At 46.8% G+C, this 24,830-nt stretch overlaps 1 protein-coding gene across 1 annotated transcript; it reads left to right on the forward strand.

Moving 5' to 3' along the window:
- The first annotated feature begins 1,577 nt into the window (after positions 1 to 1,577).
- PITPNB (phosphatidylinositol transfer protein beta) lies at positions 1,578 to 17,647 on the forward strand. The gene is made up of 11 exons (XM_059863177.1): positions 1,578 to 1,666; positions 2,590 to 2,620; positions 3,465 to 3,610; positions 4,170 to 4,261; positions 4,390 to 4,397; positions 5,473 to 5,547; positions 6,686 to 6,769; positions 10,710 to 10,787; positions 11,263 to 11,373; positions 11,886 to 12,008; positions 15,866 to 17,647. The coding sequence occupies exons 1-11, from the start codon at positions 1,647 to 1,649 to the stop codon at positions 15,914 to 15,916; spliced, it is 819 nt and encodes a 272-aa protein (XP_059719160.1). The 5' UTR covers positions 1,578 to 1,646; the 3' UTR covers positions 15,917 to 17,647.
- Positions 17,648 to 24,830: the final 7,183 nt, after the last annotated feature.

Below are 24,830 nucleotides of genomic sequence, written 5' to 3' on the forward strand. Positions count from 1 at the left end.
GGGGAGCTGGGGGGGCTGCAGAGAGGGCCATGGGTCACCTCTGGGGGAAAGGATGCACCACTGCAACACAAGTGTGCAGCTTGTGGTACCTGGTTTTACATTTGTTTGTGCATTTCAAACAGAGGGAAAGCAAAAGTCTGCATGGCTGTGGAAAACATGAAAAATGAAAGCTAATGCTCAGGAACTAGAAACCAAATCACTATATTTAGAATGCATTATTTTAAGTAAATCCTGCAGTTTTCCCTGAATTACAACTTTTGAGAACCTCAAAGTGGAAGTATATTTCCTGGCTGCTTTGTTCTTAGGGCAACATTTTGCCACAGGATTAACTTCCATCATTATGTAAACCAGGGTAAAGCCAAATTCAACACAAAGAACAGGCCTTGGGTGGTCCCATCCCTCTGCCCCGCTCTGGTATTCACATGCCCTCTGAACAGAGAGAGGCAGAGAAAAGAATGATCAAGACAATTATCTCATTTGCTGTGCCTGCGTTTGTGAACATGTGGAATGTGTTGGAAGATTATTTACCTGAAGGAATTTGGTAACTGGATTCTGCTGAGGGTTGTTTTGTGGTATTCACACTCCCCAACCAGGAGCCTCTGTGGAACTTGTCCCTGTCACACTGTCCTGCCCTGGCCGGTATCACACCCATGAGGTATCACTGCCATTCCTCTCCTCCGGGCTCCTCACAGCCTGAAGGGCTCCTCCACTTGGGGCTGATCTCAGCCTTCTTTCAATGTTTCTGAGCTTTCAGACCTGCAGACTCCTTTCATTTTGTATTTTTTAGCGCCAGCTGAAGGTGGCATCCCCAGTCCAGCTGAGCCTTGTTAGGTTGTCAGGTCGTTATTCATCCCTGTTCTTCTCGTGACTGCGATGGAGGCGAAAAGAAATGGTTTCACAAGAGGGCGGCATTGGCCGCGGAAACCGAGGCTGCTACGGATTTTCTGTGGTTTCAGCATTGCAACACAGGGGCAGCCCAGAGCTAACTGCGATCCGCGGGTGACGGATTTTGCTGGAAGCAGATTGTAAAAGGGGATTTTAGTGTGACAGAGGCAGAGGAGGGGGCGGGCAGGGACACAGCGCCAAGGGCGGTGTCGCCAGGGCAGCGAAGCCGCACACGGTGCTCGGTGTGACAGCGGAACCGGGCTCCCCGAAATTCACCAACACTGCAGCTCCTCACTTCCCGCACGCTGCGGGTGACCCCATCAGGCAACGGCGTCGTGAGGGGCCGGAGCGGGCAACCGGAGTGTCCGGCACCGGCCCGCGCGGCAGCGCGGAGGGTCCGTCCCGCTGCCCTGCAGGGCCGCGCTCGGCACCGGGAACCGCCGGCACCGCGCCCCAGACTGGCCCCGGTCTCGCTCTCTGTCCCCGCTCCCCGCCGTACCGGGCCCCTCACGCCCCGCACCGGCGCCCAGCGATGACGTCACCCCGTCAGCAACGACGGGAGGGCGGACGCGCACAGGAGCCGGCTCGGCTCCTTCTGATTGGCTGTCGAGGGGTGAGGTGTGAGCTCGCGGGGGCTGCGCGCCCTCGGATTGGCGGCGCCCGGCGCGTGCGCGCCTCCGGGCGAGGCCCGAGCGCGATTGGCCGCGCGGGCGGGGGCGGGGCCTGGCCGGGGAGCGGCGCGTGCGCGGAGCGGCGGGAAGATGGTGCTGATCAAGGAGTTGTGAGTGGGGGCGGCGGGGCCGCGCCGGGGCCGGGGTGGGGGGAGCGGGCACCGGGGCCGCCGGGACCGCCGCAGCGCCCGTCGCCGCCCCGCCCGGGCCGCGACCCGGCGTGTCCTTCCCAGCCGCGCCCGCCGCCGCCGGGGCCCGCCCGCGCCGCTCCTGCCGTGTGGCGCCGGGGTCGCCGCTTCCTCCGGGGCGCGGAGCCGCTCCGTGCGGCGGTGCCGCCGTGACGGGAAAGGGCGTTGGACACGGTTCGAGCGGTGCCGGGCGGGCCCTGCCCGCAGAGAGAGCCGCGGCCGCGCACCGGCTGCTCCGCGAGCTTGGGGCCGGGCCGGGCCGGGGCAGCCGCGGGGGCTGTGTCCCCGTTCTCCTCGGAAAGCGGCGCGGATGGCAGCGGCCACAGCCCCGGAGCGGGACCGCAGCCCTGCCCCGCTCCCGGCTCCCTGTTCGGTGATGCCGGGAGCTCCGCGGCAGTGGGTATAGATAGATCCGTGCCGTGGGGGCTCCTGCCAGCAAAGCACAGGCTGGTTTGTTCCTCTGTCCCGGCTTTTGGCTGCTAATTATTTCAAAGTCCGGTGGCTGTACCCTCAGTGGTAGAAGAGGTAATGTGTAGGTTGAAAAGTTTATAAGCAGATTTAGCATAACACGAAGTTATTGTGACAGAGCTGGAAGTAGATCCCAGATTTCCTGGCTCTTTTGTGCGGTTTCTAACATGTTCCATCCCTTGTGTTTTCCTTTTGTATCTGGCATTGAACTTTACTCCGGTTTGTTGGGTTATATCCAAAGCCTTCCTGTCACAGAGATTTCTGAAGAGAAAACTTGAATTGGCTCCTTTTGACACTTCATCATCTGTGTTATATCTGTTATCTGCAGGTGAAGTCTAGTGATTCATTTTACTGAGTTTTCTCTTTTCCTCTTCCAGCCGAGTGGTTTTACCTTGCTCCGTGCAAGAGGTATGTCCTGATCATCCTCCCTGTTTTATTCAGACTGAGGGCTGGGAGGGGATTTTGTGACCAGCCTGAGTCCAAATGTTCCCTGTGCTGTGGCTACACTGGCAGAGATGAGTGACACAGATGTGAGCCCTGCTCTGAGCAAGGGATTTCCAAGGAAGCAAAGGCAGCACCGAGCCTTGAGGTGTTCTGAGCCTTCCACTGCCAGCAGTACAGTTGTGCCCTGTGGCAGCACTTTGCTGCTGATCCAGCACTGAGGGACTCCAAGCCTTTTCCTGAAGCCACAGGTGAAGGAATTGTCTTCCCAGATCTGAAGCCAGCCATTCAAATGGCACTGAAGTGCAGTTAAATGAGAGTCAAGATAGGATCTCTGTCATGGCAGGTGTTGAATGTGCTTCTGAGGGAAACATCACACCTGTTCTGTGGTGTGCATTTCCTGGGTCCTGTAAGGGCAGCATTTAGTTGGGAGAAAGTGTGAATTGGGAAGGCTCAGAGCTGGAATCAGTCACTCCAAAATCTGTAAACTCAAAATTGGTATTTCTTGGTGCAGTGAAGGACAACAAATACACTCAGCTCTTGGGATAGGAAAAATGAAATTATGGTGTGCACCAAAGTGTTGGGTTGCTGTGGAACAGCTGTGGTGTAGACCTGGTGTTTGTGAACTGCAAATATGTGTTACCAAAAAGTTGTCAGAATTCACTACATATCTTTTCTATGGTGTATTTTACTTTGCTGGTAGTCTTTTTTGTACTACTGAATTGTAGGAGAAAACAGCTAATTGTTTTTAACATGTTAAAGGGTTTTGGCCAACTTTGGTGCTAACATTTGACTTTTCTTCCCTTTGCAGTATCAAGTTGGGCAACTTTATTCTGTGGCAGAAGCTAGCAAAAACGAAACAGGAGGTGGGGAAGGAATTCAGGTCTTAAAAAACGAGCCTTATGAACAGGATGGCGAGAAGGGACAATATACTCACAAAATCTATCACTTAAAGAGGTGAGAAAAGCCTTGATGCATGCTGTAGTCCCTTGGTATTGAGCAAGAAATGTTCAAAGGTGAGGTTTAATTTGCTGAATTGTGCATGAGTGCTCTGGTGAGTGGGGAAATGTGAAATACAGTGGATTTTAAATATGAGGGATACTTCTCTAGGACAGCTGAAGGAATTGTGTTTGCTTACTCTGGACAGGAGTCAGAGATGAGTGGGACATAAAGTTCCTGCTGCAGGTCAGGAGCTGCTTGCCAGGGAGCTGGAGGTGAGGGCTCTGTGCAGTGCTCTTCCTCAGCAGGTGACTTTGCTGCTCTGCAAGAGAAAGAATAGCACAGCATTCCTCATGATCACACAGCTCACTCTCAATTACCTTTCCCATTTTCTCCCAACCATGTCATGATCAGAAAGTTTTTTGAAGTTCCTGTGTATTTCACTGCAGGTGACAATGTGCATCATAACCCCTCAGATGCTTGGGTAGAATGTGCCTTTCTTATTGGAGTGGGGGGAACCAATGAGGAATTTCAGCTGGCAGGATATTGAATACATTTTCCATGTTTGTTTTCCCAGTAAAGTCCCTGGGTTTGTAAGGATGATTGCTCCAGAAGGCTCCCTGGTGTTCCATGAGAAGGCCTGGAATGCATATCCCTATTGTAGAACAAGTGAGTCTTCCCCATGTGTGTTCTTTTGTTGGTGTTTTTATGTGTGAAACCCTTCAGAAACAATTATATCTAATAATGCTCTGTGTTTTCTTTTCCTTTTCATTGCACCTGTTTTCCAATGACACCAGTTGTCACAGTGAGTATTTGAAATCCTACCAATCATTTACTGGGTTTTTTTGAGATTTATTTTATCTGTTACTACCCATTACAATTGTCTGGCTCCAGCCTGTCAGATGTGCCTTGCCAGGACTCCTGGTGTAGAGTATAACAAAGTCACTCTCTTTATTTGTCTGCACGTGGCTGTAATTAGAACTGTAATCTGTCAGAGAAATTGTTTCATTTTCTATGTCTTCTTTTATGCCTTTAATTACCATTACAGATGCATAATGTCTGTCCTGAAAAGACATAATGCTAAGAAAAGTGGGAGGGGAAAAGTGAAATGTCAGAGGCTTCTACACTCCTGAATGCAGGAAGAGCAGGGAAATGAAATCAGTCCCTGCCTGTCTGAAATGCCATTGCTGTAAAATGAATTCCTGCCCCAGTTAAAATGGGGTAACTGGGAGCCTAAGTGGATCAGCACAGCTCAGGATTTGGGTTTGTTTTTTTAAGATGCATGGGAGACACATCACTAAGATTTTTTTACATGTTTTGGTGACCTGTTTAATGACAATGTATTAGTTAAATGTTAAACTGCTTTATCTGCTCCCTTGCAAACATGGTTTAGATTGTTGCCATGTGGTACCTGTGCACACAGGTGTGTGCCCTCTGACTTTTGGAATCAGCAGGGCTCTGTCATTTTCTTTAGATGTACAATTTGGTGGGAGTTGGACCATTATGATCCAGCTTTATGATTGTAATTGTGCTGTACAGTAACATCTAACTGCAGGATTGATAATTTGAAAATTACTTGACCATTGAGGTAAAGAACTTCCGTGTTGAGGACAGCAAATGGCAGGGTTATTTCTACTGGTGTGCACAGGTAGGGCTGGATTTCTTAAACATGACTGGTTTTAATTTAGTACTCACTGCTCTAGTTTAAGATTATCATATACCTATTTCTGTGTGTAGTTAAGGGGCTGTTTCTCTGGTTATTTCAATATATTGTGTTGCTAGTCAGGGATTAGTAGTTGCATGTATGTAGATACCATTTATCTAAACTTAGAGCACAGAGGTGTAATCAGACTTGTGCTTTTTGCTTTTAATTCTCACAGAATGAATACATGAAAGATGACTTCTTCATAAAAATTGAGACCTGGCATAAACCAGATTTGGGAACAACAGAGAACGTGAGTTGGGGTTTGGATACCAAGCCTTAGTGCAATTGTACAATTAGTACACACAAAGTATTTTATACCTGGTGATGGTGGATAATTACTGCATAAAGTCAATGCCTGACCAGAGAGTAAAGCAAGAAAAGCATTTTTCAGGTCCTTGCAGGTGGTCAAGCTGTCTCATCTAAGGAGATCAGAAGAGGTTTGGTTTTTATGTTTCAAGGTCAATACAGATGCTTGATTCTCATGCAAATACTTAAATAGCTTTTCAGCAGGTCCTTTTGTTAATTTCTTGTTCTTTGACTGTAGACATGCTACTGAGAGTTAGGCTGATGAGTTTTTTTGAAAACAGGTTTCATAAGAGCACTGGAATTGATGTGTGAGCACTGTAGTGCTTCACATATTGAAGGTGCCTCTGTGAATTGTCCCAGCTGGTGATGTTCTTGTTTTCTCCTCAATCAGTTTGGTTCATGTGTCACTTAAGGAAAATTTTGATCTGTAGTGACAAACATTTATAAACCATCCAGAGAGGAGTGGTTGTCAGTCTGTTTCCAGTGCTTGCTGTAACTCTGGATGTGCTACACAGGAGAGGAATGTTCTTGGACAGCTCCCCTGGCTGTAACTGAGTTTAGGTGTGCTGGACAGACCACAGGTGTGGAGCTGATTCCATCCTCTGACCTTTACACACCCTAAGACACACCTGGTCCACCTTCAAGGCAGTCCTGTGATTCTGGGAACCTGTAAGATCAGGTTATTGAAATCTGCATATTTGCACTTGCAATTTTTACACCTTCTTTCTAGCTCAAAAAGTTCATGCAGATTATGGAATGGGTAATGGTTCTAATTAGAGCTTGATTTCATTAGTGCTAACAAATGTGACAGATGAATAGAGCTTAATCTTAAATGCAGGTTTCCTGAATGCACAAGAAGTGAAGGCTTTGTGCTGGTTTAAAATTGATTAGTGAGTGAATTAAACTGTAATTGTGGAGATCATTCCCTTTGAGAAAGGCAGAGGAAGAAGGGGTAGGTTTGGAGAATGCTGCCTTTACAACATCCTGAAAAACTCCCTGGCACACACATGTACTGCACAAAGTGATCACTGTGTGATTCCCAGCTTGGGAATAATTCCTTCTTTTTTTTTTTTTTTTTGCAGGTTCACAATTTAGATCCAAACACATGGAAGAGTGTTGAGGTTGTCCACATTGACATTGCAGATAGAACTCAAGTAGAACCAGGAGTAAGTAAATGTTCTGCTGTTGGGATTGGGATGTAGCATGCAGCTGATTCCACTTGTGCTTTGTGTTTTTAGTGAATAAGCTAAAATGATGTGGATTTCACCCAACAAAGACATGAGAAGTGTCTTTAACAGAACCATTAATTAATGTGCCTGCCTTCCTTCTTTGATTTTACTGCTGATTCTTTCTGCACATCTGGATCTGCCAGGGCTGTTGCCTTGTTTGTTAAATTGTAACAGCTGGACTGTTGGATGTGTAATATTTTTTTGACAGTAGGGAAGTGGTGGACACTAATATGGAGACTGTGTTTGCACAACAGATGTGATTGTCTTGTTTTTGTGCAAGGAGAGGCTCTTTATGCTGCTTAACTGTTATTTTCTGAAAGTAGATACTTGGATATCCTACATTCTGGGGAGAGGACTTCTTTGCAGGAAGTCCTTGGAGCTATTTGCAGTACATAATTCTTTTTTTTTTTTGTATATTTGACCTACAGAGTATCAAAACTGAGTGCAGAGTGGTCTCATCCAGAGTCTTAAGTCTCTTCTGATGTGCATTTCAACATTGTTACATTTCTACATTTCTGTTTCTTTTTTATGAACTTCTAACACCATCTCCACATTTAGCAAATATTTGAGAGGATATTTGCAGGTTCAAGCTCACAGTATAGCCCATTTTTGTGTAGGAATACCTGGGGTTCATTTTCACCAGGTGATTGAATTTTTTATTTCCGTTTCATCTCCCAGAAACTCTGTTTTGCTAAGTCCTGATTTCATTAACCAAAGCCTGGCTTTGTGATTAAACTCTTAGCAGACACTGGTAACTCTGAGTTACCTGCAGACTGACACCCTTCCTGTTTACTTGTTTTCCCCTTCTGGGATGAGATGTCATTCTGGGACCCACATTTGAAGTATTTTCTGTTATAAAAGTCTGAAGTTTCTGGCCTTTGTCTTCTCTCTTTACTTCTTAGGAGAGACACTTTGTATTTATGCTGGTATCTTTATCAAGTTTAGGTAATAGAACTTGAATTTATTTTTTTTTCTTGGAAGTTCAGCTACCTCATAACAAAATTGCCAAGACTGACATGCTGACTCTGCTCTTTTAAGTATATATAGAAATAATTTGGGTGACAGCTGTGACTTCTTTAGATACACATTTAACCCTGCCTTCTCTTAATCATCTCCAGCATGCAATCTGTGTCACTTTATGTTGTTTGTGTATAAAAGTGACTTGCCAGGAGAGAAAGGCTTTTTAAAGTGTAAGCAAAAATGAGCACTTGATGAACATCAGAGGAGGATGTGGTTTTGGAAATCATTTGAAGAAAAGTAGAGTGTAGTGAAAACAAATTGAAATCAGGTTTATAGCTATTTTTGTACGATGAAGACATTAAATGTCTTGTTTAGGTCATAGTGGATCTTTATTACTTGAAAGAAAGTTCTAAAATTACAGTTTTGTACAATGGATTTGGATTTTGGAGTTTGGATTTCTGTGTGCTGTCCATTTTTCTACAGTTTGAGGAAACATACTGGAATATAGGAATTGCTCTTTTGTAGTCTGTAAGGAAGTGTTAAAAGATTCTCAAGTTGCAGAGCTTGGTAGGTGGATCTCTCCCATTTCAGACTTAATGTATCACAACAGGCAGCTAAACAGCTCCACGTTATTAGTGCTGAACCTTGGAATCATCATGCAATGATACATCCCATGGGACAGCCTATCTGTGTACAAATAAGATGTGCTTTTAGTTTTATGTCCCTCTTTTCATCCTGTTTATAAATATTCATCTCTTCCAGCCTTGTTCCTAGTGACCTTTACCTTCTGGCTCTGGGCATGGCACCACGATGTGTGTCTGTGATATCCAGGCTGGTTCCATTTCCCATTTGAACCTTGGCATTCCTTCAAAGGTGATCTCAGGCAATGGTTCCCTTGATAGCTGTGCTGTAGCTGCAGGACTCTTCAGGAGATGGGAGTGATTGCAAGGCATTTTTTATTAAAAGCCTTTTAGCTAAACCTACCTAAAACACACGAGGGCCTGTCAGGGCAGTGTACAGTGGTGCTGGTGACTGTTCCAGTTATGGGATGTTGGAATCATGCACTGAGCTGGGAGTATGGCATACTTGGATAAGCCTGGTTTTGGTCTTCTGGTGTGCTGTGAATGAGCACGCAGAGTGTGGATGACATTGGAGGGAAGTTCTGGTAGGTGGTACCTTCCTCAGGATCTGTGTGTGAGTTTTTTGCTTCATACCACTAGGAGTATGTGCATTCTCTTGCTTAAAACACTAATACAATACTGAGCTGGAAAGCCAGAATTTGTGTCCACCTACCTAGTTAGTGTGATGCCACTCCATGTTCAGTTCCTTTTTCATGGGTTCAGGCATCAAACTTGAGTAATTTTCATGTTAGGTTCTAAAAGTCTTCTTAAAACCATTCTGTCCTGTTTGAATTTTTATCCCATTTGATAGTGAACCATGAGTTCTCAGGAGCACTGTTACCACTCTGAGCAGGTCTAAAGACTGAGAATGAGAATTGTAAAGAAGGGCCCAGATTCTGGGTTTGTTGTGATATTACTTTGTTGTATGTGGTTCACAGTCTCTCTAAATCATTCTTTATAATAGGTGGCTGCATTCCTGCCTATTATACTGAGAATTTGAGCACAAACTCCTGTGAAATGGTATTTGTGTATTTCTTTGAAATGGTTTTGCTCCTCTGTCCTGTTATGCTGCTGCAGGCTGATGTTTGCCTGTCTAACTTTCCAGAGGGTTTCAGGGGTTTGAGCTGTAATATTTGCTCCAGCAGCTGCCTGTTTTTCTTCCTAAGAAGGACTTGTTGTTGTCAGGAGTTAAGCTCTTGCTGCACTGATATTTTCCTTAAACTCTGCAAAGAACTGTTGTTTATTTGTACTTTGGCTCTAGTCCAGTCTTCTTCCCTGCATGCTTGTAGGATTTGTGTGTAGAGAAGAGTTCCTACCAAGCTCTCCTGTCCATCTAGGCTTTAGTCTATAAAAGGTTTTTTCTGTCCTTAATAGGATTTGGGTTAACTGAGTTCTAAAAGGTCTTGGTTCAAAGCTTCTGTCTCTAGCATAGAAAACTCTACCTATTTCCTTGGAATTTTTGTTTTCACTCCTACATTTTATTCATAGATAACATTTTCTTCCCCAATGTTTCCAGCTGTGGTTATTTTGATGTGGGTCCTAAATGAGCACAGTTGCTTTTTACCAGTGTCCCTGTGCAGTGAGAGGTAGGAACAGCAGGTAACAGCATCATGTGGACTTGAGTGTCCCTGGGGTACCCAGAGAAATCATTCCACTCCATAAACCAGGCAGATCAAGGCTGCACATGTAGCTCAGTTTAAATGCCTCATGCCTCACACCACTACAGTGAGCTCTGCTTTGGCAGGATGCTCACACAGTGAAAATAAATTCAGGCTTGTCTCAATGCAGTACCTGGTTTTATTTATAAAACTGGCAGTAAGAGGTGGAATTCTTGTGTTTCTCTTTGGCATGTTGCTGCCCCAAACCAGCAGCAGTTCTGCCAACAATTAGTTACATAGAGCAAAATTGTTTATCCATTGCTATATCTTGATTCACTTCAATGTCTTCTATCCAGTGGTTGTGTGTAATTTTTAAAAGGCAGTCATGGACAGGATTCCTTCCTGTTCTACCTCCTTCCCTCCTGTTCTGCCTCCCCAGCAGAGGCCATGTGTTGCAGCCTGAATAGCTTTAGCATGCTGGTTCTGAATTATTGCCTTCTCCTCCTCTCAGGGGTCACAGACCCAGTGGGGACAGTGCAGGTGTCACAGTGTGCTCAGCACAGGGCAGCCCTGGAGAGCTGTTGTGATGGAGCCAGCCTGGCAGCTGTGCTGCACCCATCCTGCTCCAGCAGAAGCTGAACACAGTGGGATATTGAATCTGGTGGTGTTTTCTGACTCTCAGAGTGTTTTATGTTACAGGACTACAAAGCTGATGAAGATCCTGCATTATTCCAGTCAGTTAAGACAAAGAGAGGACCTCTGGGGCCGAACTGGAAGGTACTGGGAACTGTTGTTACAGCCTTAGGAATTCTTTATCAGCAGAAGAACAAAGTTAATGGTTCCTTCAGAACTTGGCTCAGCTCCAGATGAGGAACAAATTTTCTGTGGCCCAGCACATCCCTCATGTGACACCCCAGAGGCAGCACAGAGCTTGCCAGTACCCCCTGCCAGGCATCAGAATCTGTCCCAGGAGGGAATGGGTTGTGATGCCACACCAGGGATCCCCACAGGAATTGAGGAGCCCACTGCTGTGCCCTGCAGTGAATCACAGGGAAGCTGTCAGAAACAGCCCCAAGTTACTGATTAGAATACTGTTTTTCTGTAATAGTGCTTAGAATCATATTTTGTTATCATAACAATTATTTATTTACTATAAATTATTATATTATTTATCTTTCTAATGTACTAATTATAATTTCTAATAATTAAACTTTTAAAGTATAAAAACTTCTTTTCTATTATCCCCTAACAGAAGGAGTTAGCAACTGATGAGGAGTGTCCCAAAATGTGTGCTTACAAATTGGTGACCATCAAATTTAAGTGGTGGGGACTGCAGAACAAAGTGGAAAATTTTATACAAAAGGTGAGTGCTTCTGCCTTTTGGGGCTGTGTTGATGTGGGGGTTTGAGCAGGAACAGTGGTGCAGTTTCCTGTTGTTCACAGCCAGGGAATTCCTGTCCTTTTCCCCAGGCAGTCAAACCATTTGTGTCTTGGTTTGCTGCAAGTGGGGCTTGACAATTCTCTAGGGAAAAAAAGCAAAGTCTTCAGGAGGTGGCTGTTCTGGTTTGGCTGCTGCCACCTTGGAGCTGGAACAGATTTCAACAACATTCTTCATAATTCTCAAGTAATGTGAATGGCTGAACTTTCTTGAAACTATTTTTTGGTAGTGAAATTTGTTTGTTCTTTCCATGTTAAAGCATTTGAGAAATGAGGTGAATTTAAATTGGATCCAGGGGTGTGAGGTGCCTGAATCTGTAGCAGTGTGAAGCAGCACTCACTTGAAGATTTTAACTCTTCAAACTGAGCAGCTGCTATCACTTCACCAGCCTTTAGGCAGTCCCACCTGTGATCTAATGCTTGTTTATCTTCTTAAAGCAAGAAAAAAGGATATTTACCAACTTCCACCGCCAGCTGTTCTGTTGGATTGACAAGTGGATTGAGCTGACTATGGAGGACATCAGGAGGATGGAGGATGAAACCCAGAAGGAGCTGGAAGCGGTAAGAAAGCTTTTTTTTAAGGCTGTGTGTGCTTCTACCTGCAGACTTATCTGTGCAGAAACTGAGGCAAGTTGTGTCTGTGTGTGTTTGGGCAATTGCTGATGAGCACTGTGGCCCCTTGGGTGCAGCCCCTTGGGCTCCTGCATTCTGTGCTGATTTAAGGTAAGTACCTGTGATGTCATTAAATGCAGGATGTCTGCCCTGACTGCCTCTGTGTTTATGGCACCACTCCCCCTGCAAAAGTCCCACTCAGGGCCCTTTTGCCAATTCTTGGTTGGAACTCAAATCTATCACTGTCCATTCCATCTCATGTCTTGCTTTGTCTTATTTCTGGTCATCACTAGATCTGATTACTTTCCTCTTCAAGCATGTTTTCAAGCAAGTTTATGTCACCTGTTCCACTTCTGATTAGCACACCACACCAAAGCTTAACTTCCAAAAAGAAAGTCAGTAAAATCAGCTGAGATCAGGTCAGTTTTCCTGCTTTAGTGGCTGTGAGGACCAAATCCATGTGGGCTGTTGTGTTGTGGGCTGATGTCTGGGAGAAAGCTCAGACTTAGGCCACTGTCCCTGCTCTCTCCATTCAGAGGTAGAGCAGCACCACAGGCTGGGAAGGAAGCCTTCTTCTCTAGAGTCTTTCCAGAACATGACCTTTTCCCCTTCCCATGTTCAATCCCACTGGCATTTCTGCCCTTCTTGGATTTGCAGTTGTATTTCCTTCCCGTTTTGACAATTGCTTCATGCCTCAAACCCAGTCAGGTTACCCAGACAGTTCCAGTGTCTTGGTTCTTCCAGGACAGTGTGTCTTGGAAGTGTGTCTTCAGCCACAGCTTGCTGTTTGCCTGGTTTGAGCCATGCCAGACACCTCTGACCTGGTTGCCCAAGGCTCCAGACCAGCTGTGGACAGGGGCCCTGTGACACATCTGTGCTCTGTGCCTGGTGAGTCTTTGCTCTTGGTACCAAACCAGCTGCATCTCCTCCCTCCCCACTTGTGCTCTCCAGGGGCTTTCCAAGCAGTGTGGAACAGCCTGTGTTGTGTAGGGATGTTTCCTGTATTTAGAAAAGTGTTTCTTCACAGTCCTGTGCTGAGCTGTAGCACCAAATGCTCTTTGCCCATAAGCTGGAGGGTTTGGGTCAGCAGCCCCAGAATGTGCTGTGGACAAGGTTGGTGTTCACTCACTCTTGTAGATCTTGTGCTCTCTCATGGGCATTTGGGTATTTTTGGCAGTTGTTTTCTCAAATCAAGGAGGTTTCTCCTTGAATTCTAACTTATGCCTGATCCTGTTCTTAGAGTCACCCGTTCCCAGGTGTCTGTGGAGGAGGAAGCATAACAGCTGTCCTCTCTAAACTGATTTTTGCCAGAAGGGTTCCCTTTTGCACATCATAGTTCTTAATTTGGACTGAAACAGCCTTTATCCAGTTTCCCTGAGCGAGGGTAGTGGCAGTGAGGAGTACACACCAGAGGTGTGCTGGAGAGAGGCAGCAGAATTTGACATAACTGTGTGCATGGTGAAATTGTTCCTTTGTGTCTCTGTGGATGTTTTGTTTCACATTTCTCACTGGTAAGTAGCTCCTTTTAAATATTTTTTTCCAAAATATTTCCTGCTCTTTTAGTTCTTACCTTAAGGCAAACCCAGCTCACATGTCTCTGGATGTAACATTTATCCTCATTCTTAAACATCAAATGTATTTACTTAATATTTTCTCATTTTGCAAAGGCAAATTGTTTTTTGCAAATTGTTGTGTAAGATGTTAGTGTCAGGAATTTGGAATTTGTGTGTTGTTGAAAAAGTTGAATTGTTTTGGTTTGTTCTTTTTCACAAGATAAATGTATGATGTTACACTAACCCAGATTTCTGTGAAATGTGAGAGGAGTGAGGACTTAGTGTCTTGGGGTTTTTCCAGTTATTGTAAGAGGGGTATCTACAAACACCTATAAATTATGTAATTTCCATTGGTTTATGGTGCAGTGCATTATTAGACAACCTAAGGGCAAAAATGTCACTTCCAAATAATATGAATGCTAGTTTTATCCAAAATAATTTGTCATCTTGTTTCATATTCAACTACTCCATCCATTGTGCTCACCAGTAACTGCCATTGCATCCCCAGTACACCACAAGGTGTGTTCTATGGCCAGGACCTCTGGGAAGTGAGTGCTCAGTGACACAGATATGTCCCTGCAGGGATCAGGAGTGGCCAGGGCAGCCCTAGGCAGTTCTGTGATGCTGAGAGCCAAACCTGGCACAAAGCAGGGCTGGCAGTGCATGTTCTTTCCCACACAGTGTCCTGGTACTCTTCCCCTCCTCATGAACACCCTTTCTTCCTTCTGCTCCGAGCTGATCTTTCTCTGGGTTCTGTGCACATTCCAGTTCTTTTGTTGCTCCTGTGCTTCATCTTCAGTCGATTTTTATAGTCAGGACCTCTGCTTTTGTTACTTTCTGTTACTCTCTGAATCCTCATCAGTGTCCTTCCAGAGTTCCTCTATCCCAGTCCATCTTTTTATCTGTTTATGTTTCACTTGGTGGATTCTGTCTCTGGCTGCTGGAGATGAGAAGCACCTCTGCTCCATGAAACATGCATCAGCTCATCAGTGCAGAGTAGGAAAGCATCGGGTCCAGCCAGAGCCCTGTGACCAGCCTGTCTCATGCCTGTGTGAGGGTAGAGATGCCACACTGGGTACCCTGAGCAGTGATTCCATGCTGGAGCATCGTGGCCTTGGTAGAAATTCAAGCAGCATTATTTACAGCTGCTCTCCAGTTCCCAGGTCTCCTTGCCAAAAAGAAATAGCATACCATGGCCAAACCCCCTGAGCTGTAGCTGGAGCTGGCCCTGGCCAGGGAGAGGCAGATCCTGGCCCTGCAGGTCATTCCTTGTCTCATACTAACCACAGCATGGCAGGTTCTGTGTGTGGAGCTCACCTTTTATTTCACTTCAGATGCGTAAGAAGGGTTCCGTTCGAGGCACTTTGGCTGCGGACGTCTAGAGGAGTTCTCTGTAGGTTCTGAGGCAAAGCGAGCTGTGTAAGTCAACTGCTGGATGGAAAAGGAGAAGAGGGATTGATGTTCTTTTGGATGGGAATTGCTAGCAGAAATCATCTTAATGCCCACATAACCCGTGTGGGCCTTACCTTCCTCCTGCTCGGTAGCGGTGTGGTGATCAGCAGGTGGGGCTGACCCACGGTGCCCAGGACAGCAGGTGGGCACTGATGCAGGCACTAAGGCTGGGAGCAGAATTCCTGCAGCGTTGGCCACCTGCCCTGGTGCCTGATGCTCGCCCAGTGCAGGCACCCCAGGTGTGGGATGTGCTGCTGTCGTGGCGATGGCGCTGAGCCCTGGCGCCCGCCCCTTCTGGGCTCCAGTCACGCAGGCCAGCATCACTTTGCTGCACACACAGGAGCAAAGTGATCTCTGGACTTGGTCCACGTCACTCAGGGAAGCTGTGGAGTATCACCTTCCAAGCACTTTCAGTTCTTAGAAATCCAGTTCTACCCAGAACACCAAACTGTGTCAGAGCTGTTACTGCAGGAGCAGCTTCTCCAGGAGTTAGAGGCTCTTGGTGCTTGTGCCCAGCCCTTTGGTGCTGCTGTTCCTCACAGGGACTGTTGTATCATCCCAGCCCAAGGGTGCCACATGCCACTGATCTGTGTGGGCTCCCCAGTGAAGGGAGCTGCTCCCAGCCCTGGGGGCAGGTCCTAGCCAAGGACAGCTCCCACTGAGATTCCCTCAGGAGCCGGCATTGCTTTGGTGTGTCTCTCAGGCCCCGTTCTGCTTTTCCCTGGAGATAATCTCCCTGTGTGTTTGGAGCTGTGTCTGAAGCAGCTGCTAATGCAGAAATTGCCCTTCCTCTCTCCACAGCTGCGTAACCAAGGCCAAGTGAGGGGAACGAGTGCTGCCAATGACGAGTGACGCCGGACGGACGCCGGTGCCGGATCCTGGCTGTGTGTGTGGGTGCATGACTCTGTATATAACTACACACACACATGCAGACACAAGGGGTGGTTACAGTGTCTCTGGGTGCTATACCTGTCCTAGCAAAGATTCCAAGGAAACTTGCTTTCATTATGTATACCCCAAGCAAATAAAAAAATCAACTGAGTAGTGTCATTTAAAGGATGAATTTTGCTAACTGGTATGTTCATGAATGTCAATACTGGACCAATTTCTGCCCTACTTGTTTTCTCTCCTGTCCAAGTCACTCTGCTCTAACTCGCCCATCTCTCATTGTAAAGGAACACTCAAACAATTTAATTTCAGTTTTATGTCTTCCCTATGTGATGAGTTTTTGGAATAGGAACAATGAATGTATTTATAGCTATTTATTTCTGGATTGTCATTATCCTCTAGTCAAATCAGCAAAAAAAATTTCTATTAGTGGAAATTGGAAGACTTTTACTGTTGAATAAGTTTAACCCAAACTTTACCCACTCACTGATTTAAAAGGAAAAAAATCATGTTTTATTGGACTTTTGTACATTGAAATGCTAACAGTTTTCTTCATTAAAATTGGCAAGACTAAGGAAAAATGGCTTGTGATTTATAAAGTAATTTGCAACTTGAAATTTTTCAGAACCTGCTTTTTAGACAAGTACACTGACAGTACCTCTAGAGCATTTTCCAGTGTATCTTAGGCTGGGCAGTGAGGACAGGGTCAGCCCTTCCCTCCAGGAATACTCCTGCCAGTGCAGTGGCTGTTTTCCAGAGCTTCCCTTTGGAAGCCATGCAAACATTCTGGATTTCACACACAGCAATGGAACATAATTGTGATTTTAGCTGTTTTCATGTTGGAAATACACTTTGGGAAATGTAGACTTTGAGATATGCTGACAGTTTCAGTTGTAGCCCCTGACACACTCCCCTGCTGTCTGTGAGGGGCTGATGTGTGAGAGCCCCTGGCATAACAGATGCCTCCTGTAGGAAACTCCATAGGGAAAAGGTCTTCAGCATGTTTGAGGAACCATTCAGAGCACATAACAGGGGAACATGAACCTAATGCTGGTTAGATCAAAGAAAAAGTATTTTTAAAAGCACTAGTTAGATAAAGATCTATTAATGCCTGGTTTCTTCCCAGCACCCTTGGCAGGGCAAGCCTTGCCTGACTTCCCAGGAGGGATCTGATTTCTGTTACCATCAGTGACAAAACATTCCTGCACTGGCAGCCGGGGCCAGGTGTGCTGTGCACCTTGTCCTGGTGCTGGGCACACTGGCACTGCCACACCTGCCTGGTGCTGGTGCCTCACCTGTGTGCTGCACCAGCCACCCTCCAGCCCCACAGTAATTAATGTGTTTGGTTTCCTTTCTGGGTTAGTTCAGTGGTTAATTGTCCTGTACCACCAGGAGGTTGGGTTGGTAAATGCAGAGGTCATTGAACCTAACCCTAACCATGCACAGAGGTCATTGAAGTACCCCTGGAACCCAAGGGCTCAGGTCACAGTGCTGGAGTTTGTGTCCTGCCATTTTTAATGTGTTGCAATGCAGAGGGAAAGGGGCCCTGTGACTTCCATGGATTTGGACTGGTTGTGAAAATTTGAGAGAATCTTGTAGTGAATGTACAATGTTTTGTTTCTTTTGGCAGTATCTGGTGCAACTGACAAGTAAAGCAGGCAATGAAATTTAATTAAATAAATTTGATCATAAAAAGCTCTGTCTCTTATCTCAGGCACTCACATTTTGCTCCTGAGCTGGTGTTTGGGGTCCCAAAGGCTGCTCTCACCTGGGGCTGGGTTTGGTTTGGGATTTCAGGCTGAGCAGCACCTGGAACCTTGGCACAGCTGAGCTGGGAGGACTCTGTGCTGTGGCTGCCCACTGTCAGGTGCTGGGCTGGCAGAGGTGGGACTGGGCATGAGGAGGGGCTGCAGCTGGGGTGTGCCTCCCACGGGGCACCAGAGGTGCTGAGGGGCTCCTGGGTGTCCTTCCCTGGGGTCCCATTCCTGGGCTGGCTGAGCTGTGGGCCCCGTGCTGGCTCTGGGGCAGGGTTCTGCCTGCTCAGCATGTGCAATCACCTGCTGCAAAGCTTGTACAGCTCCTTTGGTAAATGCAGAATTGAATTCTGTCTTCACTACCAGCTTGTTTAGCTTCCAGATGGTGAACCAACAGGAAGCAGTGGAAGTGTTAACGTAGTTTTGATGTAATGGATGTGTAAACGTGATAGTTACTCACTGCAATAGACTGCTGGGAACCATATTCCACCAGTAACCTTTGAAATCCATCACTTGGCTGTACACAAGTGTGATCTAAAGGAGACTTGTAAGGAATTTGTTTTTGTTTTTTTTTTTTTTTTTAATCACTGAAGAGAAAGGAGAATGATTTCTGTCTTTTACCTTTACATGTAGACTGAGAAATGTCAGGGAAAAAAAAATCTGCTGAGATTTTGGGTCTTTTGGGATTTTCCACCCTCAGGCCTTTCTAAATACTCTGAGCAATCTGAAAATGTCCTGTAAGACAATTTACTCTGCATTTCCAAGCCTCAGTTGATGCAGCCATGTTTAGGAGCTCCATCATGTCCTTGAAATGCAGTGCCATGATTTCATGGCAAAATCTGAAGCACGGGGCTGTTGCTGTGGTTTTAATTCAGTTCATATGATCTAAGAGTCTTCTCCAACGAATTCTGTCTTGATAAAGTCATTGGGAAAATATTTTCTTTGAAGTTTTGTAACTTTTAATGAAAGACTTTCTACTTGCTTGAATTTATATGAAAAATTAATTTTAATCAACAGCATATAATTGTCGGGAAGCAGAGATTATCCAGAGTGATGGCTGCAGACATTTTATTCCTGGGAGCATTTCTCCATTCCTTGTTGCCTGCTGTGGGCAGAGTTCAGTGTGCAAACCCTACCACAAACAGAGTTCTGGCACAGTAGTTTTAAAGATCATGATGATAATGTGTCAAGCCCAGGTTTTGGAGGCAAATTCTCAATTGCTTCCACCTGAGGCATCACCTGCATGAGGACTCACCTTCATGTGAGTTAAGTGAAATCCTGTGTTGCTCAGCAGAGGCTATTTGAGGTCCCAGCCCCTGGCAGCAGAGCCAGGAGGGTGCCTGATGTGAGGGGAGGTGATTTCTTTGCAGTACACCTGGAGACAGAGTCTGGAGGTCTTTCTGCCACTGCCCTGTGTTGTTTTTTGCTGGTATGCTGGTACTTATTCTGATTCTTGTAGTCACTTTGTTTGGTGCTCTTTCCCCACTTTTGCTACTTATACTGTATTTTTTAAAAACCTCTCAGCAGGCACCAGCACAGCCCCATATGTGCTCCTGTTACACTTAGGGACAATATCTGCTGTCCATGCTTCAGAGCAGCCTTGGATTTCTTATTGCTATAAGCACAGGAAGCTCTAATTTAATTTTAAAACTTTATTCCTCAGGTTGGAGACATGTTTCTTTCCTGAACCCTATCTACCTTTATTCTTAAATTTTTCTCTCTAAAATTACATGGCTTTCTGGTTTAGAATTGCATATCCAAGACACACAAGAAATTTGAGGTATTTGTTGAACCTGAACTATAGAGCTTCTTCAGTCCCAGCTAAAATCTTGATATGCTTATTTACCAAATTTCTGTTTAATAAGCTTGGCTTTAGCACCCTCTAGAACAACACTAATGCTGTTGCTCCTTTTGCAAAAGGCTTTGTCTTCCTTGTTTCTCACACAGTCCAAGGTAAATTAAAGCAATGTGATTATCAGGACTTCTGAAAAACCCAGTAGTCACTAGCTAAACTGTACCATAAAAAGAACTGAGCTACACCAACATGGGAAGTCCCTGAAAAAGGCTGGGAGCAAAATGACCATAATTGAAATCTAAAAGCAGCAACTTCATAAAGAAGTAAGCGAAGAGGCGGCTCTTTGTAAATGATGATCTAAAAAGTGTTCTGGGTTGTGAGACCTCATTTCAAATGTATTCATTAAATAATATTTGAATCATTTAACAGTTTGAACTCTACTGCACTGCTAATATCTTCAGGGGATTTTTTTTCTTCAGTAACAAAGGTGCCTTTGTTCCCGCTCAGCGCTCGGGCTGTGCCTTGGATATTAGTTGGAAACCTGATCACCCAACATCACTCCGAGGCTGCGAGTACAATGTGAGTCGTCTGCAACCCGGATTAAATCAGGCCCTTTGTACAGATGCTGAGGGGCCGTGCTGGTGGAGGAGCGATGGTTATGGGCAGCAGGAGATCGTTAACCCTTTGTGCCTCTGGTGATGACATGGGAGGTTTGGGCGAGGCCAGGGGCCGCCGGACCAGCTGTGAGGAGCAGCCAGTAGTGCTGGATAATTCCTGCTGGAAAGCAAATCATTCTTTAAGCAGGTCAGGTGAATTCATGCTGCTGGACCGGGTGCTCGATGCCTTGGGATGCCTCTTCCCTACAGTGTGTGGGCAGGGGCACTTGATTTAAATTGGAAAAGTCAGGACTGTGAGCCAAGGTTGATCAGTGGCTCAGGAACTCACGTTGTGCTGTTAAACCTTATGAAGTAAGGTGATAAATAACAAACATAGGAGCAGCTTTATTTGCCTGGTGGTTTGAGTTCTGGGCCCTGTGGTCTCAAGCATCTGTCACCCCCGGATGTGCAGTGTGTTCTCCAGCAGAGCCAGGAGGTCAGGGGCCGAAGGCAGGGAGCCCCGGAGCCAGAGTGTCCCCAGCCCTGAGGGCTGGAATGGGATGGATGGCAGCGGTCACAGGGCACTGAGGAATGTGGGGGATGCTCAGATATGCAGCCCTGGGGGAGGTTCTTCAGGAGAAGCCAGCCTGGTCCCCAGGGATGGGGGAGACCTCCTGAGGACCGGTGACTTCCAAACCCACACCAGTGGCCCCGCTGTGCGCAGCGCTGTCCGGGCAGGATGGGACCGCAGCATGTGACATCCCAGGGGATGGCAGGATGAGGAGAGGAACCACCAAGGCAAGTGCTCTCCTGAAGCTAATACTTAGGGGAAATTAAGTCATCAGGACTTTATAAAACACCCTCTGGCTCTCTCCTTTCACAGTAATTCAATTTATAAGAAGATGAAAAATGAATTAACTTTGGTGGTTTTCTGGCATCACCCACAGTGAGCCAGACTTTCCAGATGCTCAAAGGTTGTTCTTGCTCCACCACACCTATATAAATTCCTGGTTCAAGTTTAGGAAAACAGCAGAACAAAGTTGGTCACACAAACTCCCACCATAAAACACTGAAGAGAGTTAAACACCGATTAGCCATTCAGAGAGGTGCCATTTTGTTATTTATGTTTCACTGAGCTATTTTAGGAAACATAAAACTTTTACTTTTCCTGTAGTCAAACTAATTCACTACTTCTGTCTATTTCTGTTGTGCTACATATATATATGTATATATGGATGTATATAATTTTCTTTTAATATCCCCTTCCCAATACCTGATCCTACATGTGTGTTTTAGGGATGGGAATTTGAAGGGGAAAAATAAAAGCCCAAGTAGTGGACTGTGCTATGGATAGGAAAAATTGCTTTAGGGTTTCCTATGTTTTTACTAATGCACATTCTCAGTGTTGTATGATTTTTAGCACTATCTTGTTTTCCACTCATCCAAATTATATGTTCATCAAAACATATTTTTTGTGTTCATTATATGTACATCAAAGTACCCCATGTGCTGCAAAAATTTTCACCAAAGTGGTATAAACAGCACCCAATATACTAAATTGGCAAAAAAGAAAAAAAAAGCTGTTTGCAGCAATGGAAACCTCTACTGATATTGTGAAAATATCATAAATCCAAACAGGAAAGATACACAGCTTAAGGTTGCAGCCATGTAAAGGAACTAGAACCAATTGAACCAACCTTGCAGAAGAACTAAACAGGAAAATCCCTGTGAAGGGCTAAGTTCTAAAATTGCTCTCTACTCTTATGGGAAATGACTGAGGTGGTTTTAGTCCCTTAACTCTGTTTATTCAGCTATGCATTTTTAAAAATGGGAAGCAGTAAAGCATCTGAAGGGATTTGGTTCAGTCTTTCAGAAACCACATTGTTGGTAAAACTAAGCATGAAATTTTTACACCAGCAAGGTGAACTTCCCAGGAACTGAATGCAAATCAGGTTTTGCAGATGAAATTGTCTTTAATCTCAATTACAAACCATGTCACCTCCAGACACTCAAGCAGGGAAGGACAAGGAGTGGCAGAGGTCGGATCACTGGCAGTGCCTACATGTTGCTTTTTAGCTGTGCCTCCCAGCTCAGCAGTGTGACCGTGCTGGCAGCAAATCCCTGTGAGGCACCATGTGCAGGGCAGGTCTGCCTGCTCTGGGCACAGCTGGGTCTTGGGACAGAGCCCTTCCTCACCCAAAACCCCTTTTTTTCTCAGGAGCTCGAGCAGATGCACACAGACAGACGGACACATCCCCTGAGGAAGCGACGCCCTCCCACGGGAGCTGGCTCTGCGCTCCCCGCACTCACAAGCTCCTCTAATGATTTTACACATTTGCCTCCTGCGTCCGTTCCACCACCACCTTCGCGGCAGTTTGAGAGACAGGAGATGCAATAGTTTCCCTAAACTGTTCCAGGCAGAAATGCTGAAAACTTCCCTGAAAATGTCAGCTGCCAGATTTGGAGACCTGTCCTTCAAAATATTACAGTTCCTTTATACAGGGATACACTGAATATCCCTGCTAGGAAGGGAAATCCTAGCCAGGAAAAACCCATCAGCTCTTTTGTGAATTGGCTGTTGGGAGCCTCATCTCCGGGGACAGAGCCCATCACGGGGCTGTGTGACACGGAGCAGGCGTTGGTGGCAGCACGGGGGACAAGGGAGTGGCTACAAATGAAGTACCTGGAGCTGCCCTAAAGACAGGACACCTTTGGAGAGCTGGGAGTGCAAACACCGCAGAGAAGTGAGCTTGGGTTCCCTCCGTGTCAGGGTTTAACAGGCTCTTGCTAAGGGCTGGCTGAGCTAAAGTGTCTTGAGCATATGGGCTTATTTTGTGCAGTTTCTGTGGTGGTTTCTTCGTTAGATTTTCAGTGGTAATGAGCCCACACAGTAGATTGCTGGAGGGAGAAAAAATCATTCTGAATAGGTTTGCTGAATAATTATGAACTGAGCTGAACTCTTACATTTGCTTACTAATTGTATGGTCCGTGATGTTTTATGTATGATGCATTCATTTTGTTAAAAAGGAATTTTTTTTTTTTTTTTTTTTGCTGAGCAGCAACTTTTCTAAGTGCAAGTTAAACTGCCACAGTGGAAAGAGCTGGATTTAAGTCTGATGAATTGATGTTGTTTGAATTATTTTTTTTAACATCAGTCCCACTATTTGGTTTTCAGAGCTTGCAATATGAAACCCAAAATTGTGCTATTGTCTGGAGAGTTGAAATAAATGAATCCCCTCAACTTTGGATTTGGCAGGCACAATTACTATTGTTAATTTAGAAAATAATCCCCAGCAGCTACAACTATTTAAATAATGCCTTTCCTTACTTCCCCCAAGATGACCAAAACCCCAAGAATGAAAGTAAAAATATGTTTTGTAAAATACACTTTTCACTGCTTGGTCTGATTGAGAGAGGCTTCCTTCTCCTCGGCTGGGGGCTGTGACCCTTTGTGACACAGGTGACCTGACAGTGCTGGCTGGCCCCAGCCCAGGGCCACACTCCCACCAGTGCTCCCAGCTCCGTGCTGGACCCCAGGAGCTGTGGGGCAGGTTGGCAGCCCCAGAGCACCTCTCATGTTAGAAACAGGCTGAGCCACCTTCCCACATGCTCACCACGGGCCAGCAGAACCTCGCAGCTGGCGTCCGACCTTGCCATTCCAAGCAGCTCAGTTTTTACTGCCAGAATTACTTCGGCTGAGATTATTTCCATGTTTCTCATTGTCCAGCTATAGACACCATGTGGCTCCCACCAAAGTCCACAGAAGGAGTGGTGCTGGGCGAGCTGGGCCAAGCCATGGGTGGGGATGAGACTTCAGCAAGATTGACTTTTCCAGCGAGGCTGGGGTGGCTCTGGAGGGAGCGGGGCTGAGGTGCTGGTGCAGCGCACGGACTCGAGGTGCGGGGTGCAGCCCCGGGGACGATGTCGCCGCTGGGCTAAGGCCATTCTGTGCCCACGGCGAGGAGAGGCTCGGGAGGGAGCGGTGGCATCCCGGGGAGGTGGGCTGCCCGCCCAGGGCCCCCAGAAAAGCGGCAGGACGGGCTGGGAAAGGGAGTAGCGGAGGTGCCGGTGCCCCAAGACGAATCCGTGCAGCCGCTCCCGGCATCCCCCGCACCCGACCCTGCCCTTCCGCGGCGAGGAATGCTCGCGGGTCCCGACCCGCCTCGTCCGGCCCGACTGCCCGCTGCCAGGGCGGAACGGGGGCTTTCCGACCGCCGTCAGGGCGAAAGAGGAGCGCGGGCACGAACAGAGGCACAGAGCGGGCCCTGTCTGCCCGGCGAGGACGCGGAGCGGGGCCTCTCCGGCCGGCGGGGACGCGGAGCGGGGCCCGGGAAGGCGCCAGGGGGCGCTGTGCCCGTTCGGAAGAGCCGCTCCGACGGCGCGCACGCAGGCGCAGAGGGGGAGCGACGGCGGCGGCGCTGGGGGAGCCCCGGGCGCGGGGCCGCCTCTGACCCGGAGCCGCGCGGGTGCGGGGCCCCGGCCGGCGCTGCCGTCGGTCCGGACCGCTGACCCTATGCAGGGACGTGGCGCAGGGGCCGGCGGCCTCGTCTGTCCCTCAGTCCCTCCCTCCGTTGCCGCCGTTCCCGTGGCGAGGAGCGAGACATCCCCTTCGTTCCTTTGTGCTGCGTTTTCCACCCCGGTGCCCGCCCCGCAGCTCGAGCCCCGCGCCCCCCTCTTCCCCCCCTTGTCACTTCGCTAAGTAATAATTTCCACGTCCAATTCCATTTCTTCGC

Source organism: Haemorhous mexicanus, chromosome 19 (assembly GCF_027477595.1).
Source record: "Haemorhous mexicanus isolate bHaeMex1 chromosome 19, bHaeMex1.pri, whole genome shotgun sequence".
Taxonomy (NCBI): Eukaryota; Metazoa; Chordata; class Aves; order Passeriformes; family Fringillidae; genus Haemorhous; species Haemorhous mexicanus.